Source organism: Leuciscus leuciscus (genome assembly GCF_965113295.1).
Source record: "Leuciscus leuciscus genome assembly, chromosome: 17".
In the NCBI taxonomy this organism is placed as follows: Eukaryota; Metazoa; Chordata; class Actinopteri; order Cypriniformes; family Leuciscidae; genus Leuciscus; species Leuciscus leuciscus.
Window position 1 is genome coordinate 23,867,292 of NC_138741.1, and position 19,050 is coordinate 23,886,341.

At 37.2% G+C, this 19,050-nt stretch overlaps 1 protein-coding gene across 3 annotated transcripts; it reads left to right on the top strand.

Moving 5' to 3' along the window:
- Positions 1–296: 296 nt before the first annotated feature.
- On the top strand, positions 297–18,805 carry wdhd1 (WD repeat and HMG-box DNA binding protein 1). 3 transcript variants are annotated; one of them, XM_082142305.1, is made up of 26 exons: positions 297–367; positions 1,140–1,263; positions 1,367–1,478; positions 1,649–1,800; positions 3,862–3,973; positions 4,685–4,735; positions 5,056–5,151; positions 5,359–5,451; positions 5,687–5,793; positions 6,185–6,326; positions 6,898–7,105; positions 7,191–7,351; positions 8,418–8,602; positions 10,088–10,329; positions 10,608–10,745; positions 11,195–11,351; positions 11,936–12,050; positions 12,465–12,596; positions 12,852–13,054; positions 13,838–13,983; positions 14,228–14,284; positions 14,578–14,609; positions 14,734–14,901; positions 16,433–16,572; positions 17,375–17,510; positions 18,245–18,805. In XM_082142305.1, exons 2-26 carry the CDS (start codon positions 1,187–1,189, stop codon positions 18,410–18,412), a joined length of 3,330 nt encoding a protein of 1,109 aa, XP_081998431.1. In that variant the 5' UTR covers positions 297–367; positions 1,140–1,186; the 3' UTR covers positions 18,413–18,805. The 3 variants fall into 3 exon arrangements, with proteins under 3 accessions (XP_081998431.1, XP_081998433.1, XP_081998432.1); XM_082142307.1 differs by having other exon boundaries at positions 13,859–13,983; XM_082142306.1 differs by having other exon boundaries at positions 1,143–1,263.
- The last annotated feature ends 245 nt before the right edge of the window (positions 18,806–19,050 follow it).

A 19,050-nucleotide genomic window follows, 5' to 3' on the forward strand; every position in this document is an offset into this window, starting at 1 on the left:
AATCCTTATACCAGACAGTTTTGCTTCAGGCAGATCCAATTGCTGTTTGCCTTTTTTTTTTTTTTGGAGAACGATTACATTGTTTTTACATGCGGCTCAAGCATTTAAAAATAATATTAGCTATGAGAAATGTTCGACTGATTCATTTATAACAATAAATAATTATTAAAAATACTTTTAATGTAGAACTAATATATCTGGAACGTCACCACACGTCACACTTTGGGTGGGGTCAAGACTCTGATTCAGCCAATGACATTTGGTAAAAATGAACGGTCCGTCCCACTTTTGCACGTCACTGGTGTCAGCGCGGGAGATGTGAGCGAGTGTGGCGCTGAATGCTGAGAATTACCGCCAAGCTAAAGCTGTAAGTACAGCGCGTTGTTTAAAACATTTATGCAGCATATATCGATGTATTGTTATTCGATTATAATCGTTTACTTTGACACTTGCATTCTCCCTTAGGATATTTTGTTTTTATTCCGCGGTTGTTGATCATTTTGCATGGACATTAGCTGTCTTAGAAGTTAGAAGCACATTTGCACTTCTTTGTTTTCCAAATATAGTTTTTTGTTGTTGTTGTCTAAACTTCAGATAAAAATTATCTTACTTTTAGTAAAGGCTGATTATGTTTGCATCACAAAACAAAAAATTGTCAAATGACGTTATTTCAATTTCTGATTTGTATATGTGATCATGGTCATTCTGTTCCTTGAGAGAGGAAGAGATCAAGAGAGATCAAGTAGGGAAGTTAAATGAATAAAAACAATATCATTTGTTACAAGTCCCAGTAGTTACAGATAATGTATTTTTTTTATATATATATTTGATTATAGAAGTAAATTAGAATGCTGTAGGCCTAATTATTAGCATTATATATTTTTACATTATTAGTATATCTGCTATATAAGCAAATTGTGTATCAATGTGTGTAAGTTACATTAGGCTATAAGACTCTATAAAGAGTAATATTGTATTGCAATAGCACTGAGGATAAATTACTTTATCGAATTAGTTATCAAATTAAATTATGCATTATTCCTGTATATGAAATGCTTAATTTAAAATATAAAATGAATTATATATAAAATATATAAATTATATGTAATACTAATATATATTATTACACATATCACCAGCAGCAGACATTGTCTGTCCTGTATCTGGTTGTCCTCCTGAGAGCATCATGCCGTGTGAAAGGAAGCCCATGCGTTACGGTCACTCAGAAGGCCACACTGATGTCTGCTTTGATGATGTGGGAAAGTAAGTGACATCTTTTGCAATATCTCAAAACATACATTTAATTTCAGACTTAACAAATGGGCAATAATAAGATGCCTGTAATCCACTTTATGATCTTTCCCAGGTGTATTGTGACTTGTGGGAGTGATGGTGATGTCCGCATATGGGAAAGTCTAGATGACGATGATCCCAAGTCTATAAATGTCGGGGAGAAGGTCTATTCTGTAGCCTTGAAGGTAAGTTAACGTTTGTTTTGGTATGTTCTTTCACAGTGTATTATAAAAGCATAATTACATTAATAATGCTACAGAGAGTTTTCTCGTAAAACACCTGAAAACGGTCAATTATATTTGAATCCTGTTAATTTTACTGCTATTTAAATGTCAGTGTTTATTTTTTCCTACAGAATGGAAAGCTAGTTACAGCAGTTTCCAACAACACTGTTCAGATTCACACTTTCCCAGAGGGAGATCCAGATGGCATACTCACTCGATTCACCACCAACGCAAACCACGTCACCTTCAACGCCAGCGGGTCAAGAGTGGCTGCCGGCTCAAGGTACGAGTTGCTTTCATTCCTTTACATGCTGCAATCGTGTTCTTAAAGGGACAACTCACCCAAAAATGTAAATGGTCATGTCATAAATGACTGTAAAATGCTAAAAACACATCTTCGGAAACAAAAATGAAGAACTTTTTAATGAAATCTGAGAGATTTCTGTCCCCCTGTTGAAAGTCTATTTACCCAAAACTCAGATGATTCAAAATGTTCATAAAGAGATCATAAAACTAATCCATATGAACGGCTCAACAGTACTTGCTTGACAGTCTAGAAAAAAAAACTTGGTTCTTGTGCATCAAGCAAGCATGTTTGAGCTTCTGTTTACCGAAATGAAATCTGTTCATCATTTAAAGGAGACATATCATGCTTTTAAATTGTTCCTTTTTACATATAAATCATACATTTGTAGTCTATATAAAGCGGAACTGCAATGCTTGGGTCTGAATTCCTCATTATTATAGCTCCACAGGCCCCTTTTTTACCCCTTTTCTAATGTGCTTCTGAAAGCAACTCGTTTTGGTGCGGTCTCTTTAAATAATATTGAGACACTTCATACCCCTCCCCCTCTCCAGGTTGTAGCGGTGACACTCGGTTCAACTCCACCCCGTTCGGCCATTTTTGTAGTCTGGTAGCAGAGATAGGATTATCTAGCGCACAGAAACTTTTATACACACGTTATTAACAAAATGTCAACAACGGAAGACTTGTCCAGCCAGCCTTACATGTTCGAGCCAGAGCCGGAGCGAGATGAAAATGAAGACGACGAACCTGCAGAACAACGTCTTCATATGGATGTATCGCAATGGTGTGTTACTGTATTTACACATGAAACTTTGGTCTTCCGACCTTTTACCACCGTGTCGATTTATTTTGATTAATATGTCCGAGGGAGAGAGAGCGAGACAGCGTCTAGTTTGGAGACGGTGATGTCTTGTTTACACTTTCGCCTGGCTCTGAAGAGAGAGAGTGAGCGCGCGCGCGACCGGGTCTCTCTCTCTGCTCGTTCTTTCAGTTAAACATGCTCCTGTCACAAGCGCGGCAGTTCATCTAAATTAGACGGTGTAATGAAGCGTGTGGGTTACTACATCCAACAACCGAACATTTTAACTTACCCTCTCGTAACTTCTGCATCCTTTAGCTTGGACTACAAAATTGCAGCGAGAAATAATTATGGCGGATTGCTCGAAGTGTTGGGCCGGAAGTCAATGTCCTTATTTGGCAGTTCCGCTGCAAATACTGTGACGTGATAGTTCAAAAAACGTCATAGATAACAGAAAAATCTGAACCGGTTGAAAAATATGACCAAAACAGAATATAAAGATATCAACGAAGCACCTGAAGAGAATAATTTCATCTTTTCTGTACTTCTAAACACTCCAAATATACAACAAAATGCATTTAAGGGCTAAAAAAGTGCATTTAGCATGATATGTCCCCTTTAAAGCGATCGTGTCTCTTCAGAAGGCTTGGATTAAACTGCTCGATTTATAAGGATTTATTTTCCTCAAAAGACCTACGGGTTTGGAGGTTGAGTAAATGACCGTATTTAAATTTTTGGGTGAACTATCCCTTTAAGCATGTTTGTCTTATTTCCATGTTTAGTTTTTTATATGTATTTTTAGTAGCAGTTTTGTGTATTAGTTCAAATTGGTGAAATAAAAATCATTCAAATCTCATGGGTCATTTAATATTTGAGTTCTCCCATCTCCGTGCTTTTGTGGAGAGGAAACCACTTCGATTGTTGTATGATTAGTTACAAATGGCCGTTTGCCGGACATATGGATTGTTTTGAGTGGCTGCATCACGGATGAAGGCAGCGAGCATGTCACAGCATTGATTGAGCAGTTTTATCCCGCTGCCGATGCTTGAATATTGATGCACTGGCAGCTGAGCTCCAAACAGGTTATTTGATTTTTTTTTTCTTCCTATAGAGGTCGGAAATGAGTTTTCATTTATTTCCCCACTTCAGATCAAAAGATCTACAGTGCCAATATGAGTCTCTGTTGAGCTGAAAATGGTGGAGGATGAAGGGGCTAATTTTGGCGTTCTGTTTTCCAGCGACTTCCTGGTGAAGATAGTGGAGGTGGCGGACAGCAGTCAGCAGAAGACCCTACGTGGGCATGACGCTCCCGTCCTCAGTGTGGCTCTTGATCCTTCTGATGAGTTCCTTGTGAGTGTCATTGTGCCTTTTTTAATGGTCAACAGGAGTTATTTTTTAAATGTGTCTAAATTAAGAATTGCTCGTGAATCAGTTATCACTGTCATGTTTGTCGCATACATTAATGTAGAAAAGTTTGGGGTCAGTACGATTTAGATTATTATTATTAATTTTTTTGAAGAAAGAATAGTAAAGACATTAATAATATTACAAAATATTTTTATTTCAAATAAATGCTGTTCTTTTGATCTTTCTATCAAAGAATCCTGGAAAAAAGTCATGGTTTCCACAAAATATTAAGCAGCACAAACTGTTTTCAACATTGATAATAATAAGAAACGTTTCTTGAGCAGCAAATCAGCATATTCAAATAATTTCTGAAGGATCATGTGACACTGAAGACTGGAGTAATGATGCCTAAAAGTCAGCTTTGCCATCACAAGAATAAATTACATTTTCAAATATCTAAAAATAGAAACAGTTATTGTAAATTGTAATAATATTACATCGTAATTCTGTTTTTACTGTATTTTTTTATTAAATAAAAACTGCTTTGAAAAGATACACTTTCAAAAGCATTAAACATCTTACCGATCCCAGGCTTGTGAACTGTCCTGTGTGTTGTTTGTGAAATTTAACATGTTCTGATGAGTATTAATGTATTTAAAACGACTGTTGGGACAGTATTGGTAATTTTGTTGTGCTGATGTGCCTTCCTGACAGGCTTCCTCCAGCTGTGATGGATCAGTCACTGTGTGGTCTATTGAGTCACAGGTGAGGCCTTATCAGCTCTTCATACAACGAAATACATGTACAATGGTGTCCAAAAGTCAGAGCACTAATGAAAACGCTTCTGTATTGCATTTTGTAATTGTAACTATTATTACATACCATAACAATTGAATAAACAAATCAAATTTAACTGTTAACTTTTATTCTTGAAAATGTATTTAAAACTAATTCACATGGTGCAAAATAAAACAGAAACGTCAATAGTTTTGCATTTTATATGAGCCTTTGTTTTGTTCACAAAAAAAAGTCTTCTGGACCCTTCTGTATTTTAATGTGAAGCTAATCCCTGTTGTGTGTTTTAGACTCAAGTTGCTCAATGGAAAGTTCTCCAGAAGTCAAGTGATGTTAGCAATGCCAAGTCTCTGTGTAGACTTGCTTGGCAGCCTCGTTCTGGAAAGGTATTGAAAATGTCACGTTTATATAAGCTTTTTTAAAATTCACTTAACATTTTCAGGTTTCTCTCTTCGGTGGCTTCATAAATAACTACTTGATGAGCACATCAGTCAATCTGTCAGTCTTGTAAATGACTCCTATCACCAGTTTCTTACAACAGTCGTGACATTAAGATGCATTTTCTTTTTTTTCATTGTTGTATGTACTTGTAGCTGCTTGCCGTACCGGTGGACTTAACCATTCAGTTGTATGACAAAAACACATGGACACATGTTAGCACACTCTCTGATGAACTCATCACGCAGGTCAGTAGAAAACCATCCAGTAGTTTACAGTGGAACAGTTACTTATAAGAGGAATATAATTAGAAAAGGTCATTTGTGGGTGGTGGAAACCTTTATTAGCGTTACAATTGCGTATTAACCTTTCCCTTACTGTATCAGATGAGATAATGTACTGTGTGGTTAAAGTTGTGTGTTATATTGCAATGCATTTTAATGTTGTCATGAACAATTCTTTCCGATTCGTTCTCCTCCCCAGGTTTTTAATGTTGTGGTCTGGTCGCCGTGTGGGAAGTTTCTGGCTGCAGGAACAGTTGGCGGAAACCTGTTGATTTGGGATGTAGAGGCCAAACTGTGTATCGAGAGGTTATAGTCATATTCATCTTAATATTATTGATAATTTTGGATGTTGAAACCCAGTGTTGGAGGTAACGCTTTACAAGTAATGTGAGTTACGCAATCAGATTACTTTTCCCCAAGTAATTAGTGAAGCAACACAATGCTTTTAAATTGAGAAAGTTTTTCAAAAGTAACATAACACATTACTTTACATAAAAAGCAACTAAGTAGCGTTACTTTTTAAGGGAGTAACACAATGTTGTAACGCATTACTTTTAAAGTAACTTTCCCCAACACTGTTCAAATCTGACTGTATATATTGTATTGACCTTGCATTGAATATAACTGTACACAATATTGGTTGTATTTGAGGATGTTTTTAGTGGTGATGGTGTTTGTTGATCTTGTACCATTGCAGACAGAAACATGAGAAAGGGTTCACTGTGTGTGGGATGGCGTGGCATCCCTCAGGGGGCCGGATCGCTTACACGGACACAGAGGGCTGCCTCGGGCTCCTGGAAGACGTGTCGTCCTCTTCCTCTACCATCCAGAACACCAAGGTCAGTTGTACCCTCAGGCTCTCGCCTGTTTTTCCCTGAACATACTGCACCAGAAATAGCATCACCAACGTAAAGTCATGAGTGTCTAATAGGGATGTAACGATTCATTGTTATAACGAGATATCGCAATATAAAAATGCGACGATATGTATCGTTGATGTAAACGAAACGAGTGAGTTTTATCCAAGACACAGCTTACTGTAGTTAAGTATAATTCACCCAAAAATGTAAATTGTCATCATGTTCTCATCATGTTTTACAGCATTTATTAATCTCTGTAAATGCTGAGATTAATAAATGCTGTAAAAATAGTTTATAAATTGATAATTCATGTTAACTAATGTAGTTATGAAAATATATTATGAAAATATTATAATCTTAAATTATTATTACATCAGTTCATGTTCATTCAGATACTTTGAAATGTTATAACACATTTTGATATTCATACTGAAATATGCATGAAGTACTGATTATATAATGTCTGTACATAAATGTTAATTTAAACGTGCTCCTTTTTTTCAACTCATGTAAATTAATGTTTAATGTTTTTTTTTATGCTGATGTTTAGGCCACTGCAGCTAAAGAAACAAATGACTATGATGACCTGTTTGATGAGGATGATGACCGGATGCTGGACGAGGGCACGAGTGACTCGCGGACTCCAGTGAAGAAACCCATCATGGATGACGACGATGACGACGACGACGACCTCATGCCTGCCACGGGCAGACCGCGGAACAGAGGGTCCTTCTTGGATGACGATGACAATTCTCAAGGTATGAGACATCACCGCAAAGCAAATAGTGAAGATACTTCAAGTAAAGCACTTTAATTAAAGGTCAGATGTTTTGGTGTCTCAAGATCCAGGCTCTGTAAAACTGGATGGACTTCCAGAGGAGGATGGCAGAAGTGCTGTTGTTCCTGCAGTGTCCCGTCCCATATACGAGGGTCCCATGCCATCACAACCCCAAAGGGCTTTCCAGCCGGGATCTACCCCAGTGCACCTCATGCATCGCTTTATGGTGAGGAGAAATCATACCCATTTTCAAGTCAAGTCACCTTTATTTATGTAGCGCTTTTTACAATACAGATTGTACTGTATCAAAGCAGCTTCACAGTGATAACATGAAAATAATACAACAAAGTTCGTTTTTAGAAGAAAATTGTCAGATGACAACTCGGGCTGGGTCGAGAAACTGACAAATACACATGAGATTATGACAAAATATCATCATAAACACAGTCGGTTATGTCTTAAGTGAATGTTAACAAAAGAAAACGCATGTGTACAGTACATTGGATCTGTGCATTAAGGTCTTAAAGTGACAGCACCCTAATAAACCTGCAGCCTCTGTGCCGTCAATTTTAAGGACAAAAGAAAAAGAAAATCACTCACTGCCCTTGACTGAATAACTTTTAAGGGTTAATCCATATTTTATTTATAAAAATAAATCTATACAGTGCTATTTTACATTTGACTTCAATTTCTATACCTGAACTTCTTTAAGTGGTATTTGTTTGTGCTATTGCTAATTCGTTTGTTTGTGCTATTGCTAATTCGTTTGTTTGTGCTATTGCTAATTCGTTTGTTTGTTCTTATTTTATCACTGACTGTTTACTTGTCTTTAATAATGTCTGAAATTTATATTAGTTAGTCTAGTTGTTTCTGCTGTGGTATATTTGTTAAAATCATAGGCAAAAGTTCCTGGTGTAAGTTTTCTTTAGGCTACTAATTTTTGTTCATGGTTTTCAGCTGCAACAGAATGATTTGCAAAAAGACACAGATTAAATGTGTATATCTAAATGGTTTACTTAAATGTTTCATTTTTTTTACCTTTTTTTTTTTTACCTTATTGGAATTGAAACTGGGAATCGCTAAAATTCAACACCATAAACATAATATGCATTACAAATATTTAATAAAAATAATTTATTTTGAAAACACAATAATGTGCAAACAACAAGAACTGTACAACAACTTGAAGTGATTATGTTGATTTACTGTTAAATCAAATGTAGTGAAAGTAAATATTTTTGTTTTTATTTAATAAGAGAAGGTCTTTTAAAGCTCCCTATGTTCCCTCTCAGATGTGGAACTCCGTGGGCATCGTCCGTGGCTATAATGATGATCAGGACAACGCCATTGATGTGGAGTTTCACGATACTGCTATCCATCATGCCATGCATCTCACCAACTCCCTGGGCCACACCATGGCTGATCTATCCCAGGAGGCCGTGCTGCTGGCCTGTGAGGGAACTGATGAGCTCGCCAGGTACAAGATCTTAGTAATCATAGTTTACTTGATTTAAGTTTAGACATTAAGTTTTTCATCTCTTTAATTTAGACATTTGCTGAATTGGATTTAGAGATCTTCTTTTTATTCAACAGGTCAGATATTACAGTAAGTTAGATTACAGTCAGGAGAAGCTGGAGTGAACCTTGCTCTATAGACCCATTTCCCCTTTGTCCTGAATTGCTTGTCCTTGTTTGTGAAGCAAATTTGCACTTTGCCTCCATTTTTATTTGCATAACTACTAATCCGGTAGTGAATTATCTGTCGGTGAATTGCAAACTACTGCCTATCTGTGAAATGCACTGTTTTTAAATGAATAATTAATTGCAAGTGTTCTTGTGGAATAGCAAATAAAAGGGGAACAGCCATTTTTTTGTGGAAAACGGGTTACATGTTATTTTTATTATATTATATTTTATATTATATTAAGATGTTATTGTTAGTGTAATTATACATTTGTGACCCTGGACCACAAAAACAGTCACATGGGTAATTTTCTTTAAATTGAGATATGTACATCATCTGAAAGCTGAATAAATAAGCTTTCTATTGATGTGTGGTTTGTAAGGATTGGACAATATATGGCCGAGATGCAACTATTTGAAGATCTGGAATCTGAGGGTGCAAAAAAAACAAAAAAACATTGTGAAAATCACCTTTAAAGTTGTCCGTTTATGTTCGCGATTTTGCTGCATTCACTCACAAAAATAAATATTTTATATATTTGCGATAGGAAATTTGCTAAATATCTTCATGGAACATAATCTTTACTTAATATCCTAATGATTTTTGGCATAAAAAAAAAATCGATAATTTTGACCCATACAATGTTGGCTATTGCCACAAATATACCTGAGCGACTTGTGACTGGTTTTGTGATCCAGGGTCACATTTAAGTACTGAGTAATATTAAGAACAAATACTTAAAATAGTGTTAGGGTTATGATTAGGGTTTGGTTTAGGGTTAGTTGCATGTAATTATGCATAATTTACTGTTATTATTACATTAAGTATATTTAACATATCTAACAAGGACACTGTGTAAGATAGTGTAAGTGGAAAATGTAACAATGGTACAAGTGTTGTAACATAATCACACCCTGAAACTCCTTAAACATAATGACAAAGATATTTACATGTAAAAAGAATATGAAAACTGACATATAAATTAGAGAGAGAGTAAAGATTTTGCTATAAAGAACAAGTAATATCATAGAAAACAATTAATATTATGTCCTTAATATTTTAATAGAAAATCTGCATCTTTTCGTTCCTTTCTCAAATGTCTAATTTTCACTATATTTCTCTCTCTCTCTCTCTCTCTCTCTCTCTCTCTCTCTCTCTCTCTCTCTCTCTCTCTCTCTCTCTCTCTCTCTCTCTCTCTCTCTCTCTCTCTCTCTCTCTCTCTCTCTCTCTCTCTCTCTCTCTCTCTCTCTCTCTCTCTCTCTCTCTCTCTCTCTCCAGTAAGATCCAGTGTTTGCACTTCTCGTGCTGGGACACTCATAAGGACTGGATGGTGGATCTTCCTAAAGGCGAGGACGCGCGTGCCTTGTGTTTGGGTCAGGGCTGGGTGGCAGTGGCCACCAGTGCTCTGATGGTCAGGCTGTTCTCCATCGGTGGTGTGCAGAAGGAGATCTTCAGCCTGCCAGGAGCTGTGGTCTGCATGGCAGGACATGGAGAGCAGCTCCTCATAGTGTATCACAGAGGTACTTATGCATGTCGCCTGGTTCAAATAAGTGAGCAAGTGACAAATAGCTGTATCGGCCAATGGTTGTATGTTAAATTAAATTAAATTAAATTAAAGTAATAACTTGTGAAATGCCACATCTGCAAATGACTCAAATGGAATAAATCCTTTCTTTTAACCATTAATACTAACAATATGAATTTGCAGAATCTGAGCAGATTCTCCTAAATGAATCTGATTTTGCTTGTGCTTTTTGTCTGCAAATTGGTTGAGCTTGATTGTCATGTATGCCGTCAGGTACTGGGTTTGATGGAGACCAGGCCCTTGGCGTGCAGCTGCTCCAGCTCGGGCGGAAGAGAAGGCAGGTCATCCACGGAGAACCGTTGCCTCTCTCACGGAAGTCCTACCTGGCATGGATGGGCTTCACTGCAGAGGGTGAGTCACCTTCTCCGGTTGAGCAGGAGTTACACACATACTTCCTCAAGCTCTACTGTATTCACTTCCTGCTGTTTGAATTGTTTTCTTTAAGGAAATTGAGAAAAATAAACAACTGCCTCGATAATGTTTATGTAACCTTGATTTTAGCTTCAATTTCCTGATAGTTGTCACATGCTATGCACAATACTGTTCAAAAGATTGGGGTCAGTACATAAAAGTAAAGTGTTTTTGATCAAATAGATGCAGCCTTGGTGAGCATAAGAGACTTTTCAAAAACATTAAAAAACCTTACCAACCCCAAACTTTTGAACAGTAGTGTATGCATACAGACAGCCTCAATCATAGCTAATAGACATGGAATAAAAAAATTAATCAAAGGGGTCCTGTGGTTTCTTTGGTTTACCTTTACCTATTTGTGTAGTGAATGATCGTAACTCTTTTTGCAGGAACCCCGTGCTGTATTGACTCGGAGGGTGTTGTACGTATGCTGAACCGGACCCTGGGGAACACATGGGCTCCTGTCTGCAACACCAGAGACACCTGCAAGAGCAAATCAGACCATTGTTGGGTTGTTGGGGTTCATGAGAATCCACAGCAGATCAGGTGCGTCATTTTCCTTTATTCACAAATGTCAGATCTCTATGGAAGCTTGTTTCTGCCCCAAATTAAAACATTTAAAAGATAATTGCGGCTTTTTATCTTACAATTGACTGATGTCCCAGAATTGCATGATATAATGTCAGAATTGCGAGATTTAAAGTCAGAATTGCATGATATAAACTCGATTCTTACCTTTTTTTTTTATATCATTTATAAATGTTTATATCATGAAATTGCGAGTTTATATCATGCAATTGTGAATTTATAACAAGCAGTTACAACTATATCATGTAATTCTGACTTTATTTCTCGCAATTGTGAGTTTATATCATGCAATTCTGACTTTATAACACAATTGTGAGTTTATATAATGTAATTCTGATTTTATATCACACAATTCTGAGATAAAAAGTCAGAATTGCGAGATGTAAACTCACAATTGCAGGGGAAAAAAGTCCGAATTGTGAGATAAAAAGTCGCTATTACCTTATTTATTTTTTATTCTGGTACAGAAACAAGCTTCCTTAGATCTGTGACCCACTGTGTCTATAGCCAGTGAAACTGGGAATCTTCCTCATTTGTCTCAGGTGTATCCCATGTAAAGGCTCACGTTTCCCACCCACCCTACCCCGTCCTGCTGTGGCCGTCCTGCCCTTTAACCTGCCTTATTGCCAGACCACTACAGAGAAAGGCCAAATGGAGGTATGATCTAAAATCCATACTGGAGTCTTGTCAAATTCATTTAAACTATAGTATCATGTAGAGTTCTCTACTAATATGTGTTTTATTTATTTATACTTTTTAAATTGTTGGTCTATATAGACATGTTCAGAATGATGTCTTAGCAGTTTTTCTTGCTGTTTTTTGCTCCAGAATTTTGTGAAATGAATGTTGTGTTTTTATAAAATAGGTCAGCCTTTAAAAACATGCATTGTTTCATTCTTTTTAATTAAATTTTATGTTAATAATATTTTATTTCCAGTGTTGCTGACCTGGACTTAAAGTCAGTTGTAGCCATCCCTGTCTTGCCAGTGCATTATTTGTCTGACACTTGATGTGGATCCTGAAATATGCAATATATGTTTTGTTAAAACTGTTTATGTTTATATTTTCTAGGAGCAGTACTGGCGGTCTATGCTCTTTCATAACCACTTTGACTTTCTGTCATCCAGTGGTTATGAAATTGACAGCGAGGGTCAGTCTCAGGCCGAGAAAGAGCAGCAGGAACTGCTAATGAAGATGTTTGCTGTAAGTCATTCACGTGGCCAGAACAGGAAGTTAAAGCCTGGTTAAATTCAATTGCTTATGCCTGGATTGAATTTCACTCTGTGATTTCTGTAAAACAATTGTGGAATGTCATAAATCAGAACTCTGCTTTGACATGTGTATGTCTTGTATTCAGGCTTGGCTTGCACATTCGATCAGATTTGTTTTAACGGTCCTTCCAGACATCTCACCATGTTTTATGCTGTTTGTTGTCTGTTTGTGTGTGCGTCCGGGCAGCTGTCGTGTAAACTGGAGCGTGAGTTCCGGTGTATGGAGCTGGCTGAGCTGATGACTCACAGCGTTGTGACGCTCGCCATCCGTTACGCATCTCGTTCCAGACGCATGGCCCTGGCACAGAGACTCAGTGAACTCGCCTTGGAAAAGGCCAATCAGCTGCAGGAGGAGGAGCAGGAAGAAGATGATGAGCCGGCCTATCAGAGGTTAGCACGGAAATCCGGTTGTTATATTTATATTAATTATAATTTTTTACATTTCTACTCCTGGAAATTAGACGTCTAAGAATTGTTGGATTGGTTGCAGTTTCTTAGAAACTAGTATTTCTTCTTGGTTTTTAAGCAGAAAAAGCGTATGAACTGTGGGATCAGTGCTATGCCTATTATCTTATTTATTCTCTCCTAAAGTTCGTAAAACCTAGAAACAACCTAGGAATTTTTTTTTTGTCTTTCTGTTTTTGTATCCAGGCCAAGAAAAGTAAAACAAAAAAAACCCCTCATATTTCTACTGTGAATACTTTTTTTGTAGTTATGTTTCGCTAAGTCCTATTGTGATGTATATCAGAGTGAAATGGCTTCTCAAACAAGAAAAAATGAAGTGTCACTTGGTTTTGTCCATGGGGAAATGATTGGATGGTTTTGGTTTACTATTGCTGTGATGTCATCTTGAGTGACAGGTTGTCCCGCCTTTGTGCCAGTAAACACATCGTCAGAGAAGAGATGTCCAGATCTCAGATGATGAGATGTTCATCATTAATAATTTATAATAAATGCTATCATTGTCAATTTTGATTTCATGGTGACTTTAAAATAAATTATCTGCTTTGTGAATCCAATGTCTTTAAAATGATTTCAAAAGTGAAAAAAATCCCTTTCAATAGTCATAGTAGGAATTGACCAAAAGTTTTGGGAACTCTTTTGAATTTTTAATCAAATAACCTTAAAAATTGTGATGCCAACATGCCAAATGTTTTCTTTCTGTATATTTAGACACACCAGTGGAGAATATAGACGATCCAGTAAGATGAGCAGCAGACAAGCACAAGTTGAGAATGGCTGTGATGAGGAGGAAGAGCAGGAAGAATATCCACAGGAAGAGCAAATGGATGAGGAATCAACAGAGACCAGGAAACCATGTAAATATGCTGTTTTTTTTCTCTAAATACATCTGAAAAGTAGTATATTAAACTAAATGCCCCATGCATTTCAGCTGTGTGTTTCTTAATGTTTGAAATAGAGGCTTTCTTGTTCATTCACATTACTTGTTTCAGCATGAGTCTCAAATACTGCAGTAGACAGCTTTAAGATTAAGAAATGCATTTATTTATTTTTTCACCTGATTTAATTGGTTTTTGATATGAAGATATTTTGACTTGCCAGGTTTGAATCCATTCAAAAAAGGAGGAAAATCACCTGAAAGGCCCTCTCCCAAACCAGGTGAGTAGAATATTAAACCATTTCTATAAACGGAAAATGATATAACTCATCAGTATGTAAAACAGTTCAAAACTGAGCGTTTATCTCAGATTAACTATCAACTGCCAAATTCAACATTTTATTTTCAGTGTAGAAATAATTTTTTGGGATTTTTCATATTGCTACTTTTTTCTACATTAAATCTTTATCTTTCTAATTGATTTAACAATTTTTCAAATGACTTTGAGTGGCATAAATGGCTGCCATGAGAGATGAGTGTCTGGTGACAATAAAGTTGTGCTTGTGTGTCACAGTGAGCAGAGAAGGACGCGTGAACCCTTTCAAGGTAAGAGGTGCACATTGTTAGTGAAAGTAAGCAAGCTCCATATACGTGTTGTGTTTCAAGAATACTTTATAGTATGCATTTTTACATTTACAGTATATTAAAAAAAATACATTTAAACTTACAGGTGTCTGGTGCAGAAAAGTCCTCAAGTTCTCCAGCTGGTCAGCCCAGAACGACTAATGTTTTGGACAGCATGACGATGTCCAGCAGAAAACCTGCAACTCTCAGCGGAACATCAAAACAGGGCAAAGCCCCTGTCCTGAAGCCCCTGGCACCCAAACCAAAGTCCAAGGTATAGTGTATTGCTCAAATACAAATGTTCTCCATCCCTGTGGGGTCACACAACCTGTCTGACCCCATAAAACTCACTGTTAGCTCTGTCTGCAAGGGATGACCTGGTTATCTTTTCCTCAAACAAATGTTCTGCTATCAGAACTAAACAATCTTAGAGTCAAATGTCAGAGGTGTTTCTATTGGAATATAAGCAACATTATGATTTTTAGTCAATGCACTGGACACAAAAATCCCATCTTGTACAAAACTTGTCTTTAGATGAGCCATAGAGAAAAATATGTGAGATGCGAGCATATCTCACAGCGAGTGCCATGCACAAAAGAACAATAACTTAAAAGAACAATAACAAAGACGACACACAGTACATTGTCATATGGAAGTAAACACAGAGGGGATTATTATTAGGAGGCCGAGGGAATTTGGCCAGGACACCAGGATTACACCCTTACACCGTGTCCTAACCAGACGCGATGCGATAAGATTCCTGCGACAAATAATTTGTCTGTCCATACTAGACGTGACGCGAATGCGAGATGCGTCGAGATCAATCAAAACCCACAGCCAATCAGAACAGCGTGTGGGTGGAGTCTCGCACCAAGTGCACGGTACCAGAGAGTAATCTTGACGGCACATAGTCCAGTAGCTACATGGTCAAATTCACAAATATTACACCATTTAAACATTATTAAAAATACATAGGCTACTGAGTTACTAAAACAATCTTTGTCAAAGAATACACTTGTTTGTTCACAGATTGAACGTTCTTGTTTCCATTTGTTTAATTTCAAGATCTGAGGTGAATTATTCATTGTTGCTTTTACAGCTACAAAGCTGGGAGCACTAAATGACATGCAAAGTCACATTGCATGCTTTTAACATTAAATAAAGCACATAAACACTACCTGAGATTATCATTGCCACACTTTGTGTTTGTTGCTCCAGCCGCGACGTCGCAGAAAAATAGAAACCGTTTCTAAAATAGAATCGCCGCGTGTCGCCGTCGCGGATGGGTAGGACAAAAACTCTGATTAACTTGGAAAAGATATCTTTTATCGCGTGTCGTGGCCTCGCATGTCGTTAGGACACGGTGTTACTCTTTACAAGATGTGCCATGGGATTTTTAACGACCACAGAGTCAGGACCTCAGTGCAACGTCAAGTCAAATTTTGCAGCTTTGAACGTTTTCCGTAGGACATCTCACTGTCCCTCCACTGACTAACTTTGCTGCCAACGTTCATGCTCAATGAGTGACCAAAGAACTACCGCTATGTAAAGTCTTTGGAGTGACTCCCATCAGTGCAGAATTGTGACGAATGTTGATCTAGAGTGCTGTAAAAGTCGCATGAATTCTGATGATGACTGAGATCGCATTACAAAACATCAGACCTGTATCTGATTTAGGACCACATATGGAAGTGGGACAAATCAGAAAGCAAAAGATCAGATTCCATGTGGTTTGTGCTGTTCACACTGTTATGGAACTCTTGTTTTTCTGCAGTCTGAATGTAGCTTTTTTTCTTCTTTTTAAGACCCAGGCCACACTGCTGCAGATGAGCGCCTCTAAAGGAAACCGTAAGAAACAGGAGGACAGCCAATCAGAAGCAGAGAAAATTAAACCAGTTCCTGCGGCTACACCTCCAGTATCAGCGGAGAATATCGAAAACAGAAAGTAAGAGACCGCAGCACCTTTAATTGTAATGATACAAGGACATCCTTTTTTTCTTTTTTCTTCTTTTTTTACATCTTTGAAAGTAAAACTATTCCATGTCAGATGTCATTGTTGCCCAAGTGTCTATAAATTATCAAATTTAGAGATGCACTATATAAAAGTTTGTATGATTGCTTTTATAATAATTTTTATGGCTGTTAAAATGTGAGGGCAATAGTGTAAATCTGTTTTTTAAAGATAAAAGGCGCCTGAAGCTCTTGTGCCAGTCTAAATGTAAATCCTGTGTATTATAAAATATAAGAACCTTCTATTGCTATAGATGAAAAGTTTGCTATTAAATTCAAATTTCTATTAATTAAAAAAACCATGATATTGTGTTCCAATAGAAGTTCAATCAGATTGAAGCAGATAATTAACACTGCTGATTTCAGTCATTTTATTCATTTTATTTGCTTTTATTAAATAGTGTGTGTTTGTGTGTATATATAATTTATTTACATCCCACAATTACTCAAATAAAATTATAGTTAGTCATGTGATTATTAGTTATAATCAGTATTAATTTTAATTTCTTTTTTCTTTTCTTTTTTAAATAGCAAATCAATCGATATTGTTATCTGATGTCGAAAATCACAAAATATTGCCAGATGAATCAGTCTTTCGCTATTTGTTTTGGCTGACACCAGTGTGTTCATCTGTATGTTGTGCTTCCCTAATCAAGTAGCAGATGATTGATTAAGGAACTGTCAGTCCTTTTTAGTGGTTTGTTTACACTTGTCTGTAACCAGTTTACTTTCTTTAGGCCAAAAACCGGCTTTCAGCTGTGGCTGGAGGAGAATAGGAAGAGCATTCTCGCAGACAATCCTGACTTTGAGGAAATGGATGTTATCAAGGAAGGCATGGGGCGTTTCCGCACTCTCTCAGCAGAGGAAAGACTGGTAAGACATTTTATGCATGGGACATGTATTTTATCCAAAACGGTTTACTAATTTCTCAAGCAAATCCTTCAACCTGTTATTTAATCCAGGAAGCACTCGTGTGGTTTTTTTTTTTTTCTAGTTCAATTTCCTCCAATTTTTTTATGCTCTAACTCAATTTATCCATGAAAACATTGTTCATTAGCAAGCATCCTCCTGTTTTCTGATCTCCACTTACCTGTGTATATGTGTGGGCTTTCCAAACACTCATGCTCTCCGCCTGTTTGAACAATGTGTTCGTGATCCCGCACCCACAGAGCCACTCAGTGCAGGACAGAATGACTCTTCACACACTCCAGCCTGGAGGGCGAATGGTTGGTACGACTGTTGCTCTGGAAACTCAGGCTGGGGGTGTGTGCGCCATACTCATTGATCTTATGTTAATGACATGAGGGTGGCATTAGGCGGTGAAAGAGTGCGTTACAATGGTGAATGGCGTACATTGGGAGGGGGAAGGGGAGGGAACGTGCTGAAAGAGTCCCGGTGCTCATATGTGAAATGGGTCCGGTGACTCATCACGGTCATCTGTAAATGTTCACCGCCTTTGTTTACACCAACCGTGAACAAATGTGTCTGGGTTGGCAGTGGTTTGTCAGTCATTTTTAATTACAATCACCGAGGCTTATTTGAACGATGCAGTTTATTGCTTGTGTGCGCATGATTGTGTATAAAAATCCTGTATCTTTTTCATTCAGAACTGGACGGAGAGAGCAAAGGGCGACTCGGACCCCAAGAAAAGAAAGCGCGAAGATGAAGCAGGACGAGTAGATGAACATAAGGAGTCAGACGAGGGCAGTGCCAAAAAGAAAAAGCCACTGGATACTTCTGCTAAACTTTCTGCATTTGCATTTAACAAAGAATAGTACTTAACATAATTTAGGTTAATGCTTATATATATTTTACATTTATATTTTAATATCGATTGGGAGGGAAACTTTTAAAAGTAGTTTTTTCATAGCTTACTGTCATTTTTGTCTAATAGATTAGCTGCTCATTTGTGATCCACTTGTTCTCCATATATTTTCTCAAGTTGGAGCTCTTTTGAAAGCAGTACACGTCTCTTCATTTGCATTTGAAATGAAGCAAAGGCTCTTTGTTAATAAATTTGCAAGATGGTTGATAACAAGGTCTCTTTGAATCTGGTGATACTCTGAATGCTGTGGTCTCTCCTACTTTTTTTTTGGCTGCTTTGTACATATGTTGTTGTGTGTGAAATTTTGTACTATCATAATAAAAGCTAAAATGTTGTATTTTGAGTCTTGTCTGATGTATTTTCTTTATTCTAAATGTTAGCTTGGCAAATCTGAATGTTGAAAGAGCATAATGTTTCTTGTTGCACACCGGTGATGTAATGACGGGCATCCTTCACATGTGAAATGAATGGTTTTCTGATGTTCATCTGAGGTCACTGAACTTTGCTTTTGCAACCGGACTGACATGAAATGAAACTGATATGAACTGACATGTTACCTGCCGTACAACCTCTTGGTTGCCTAATGCA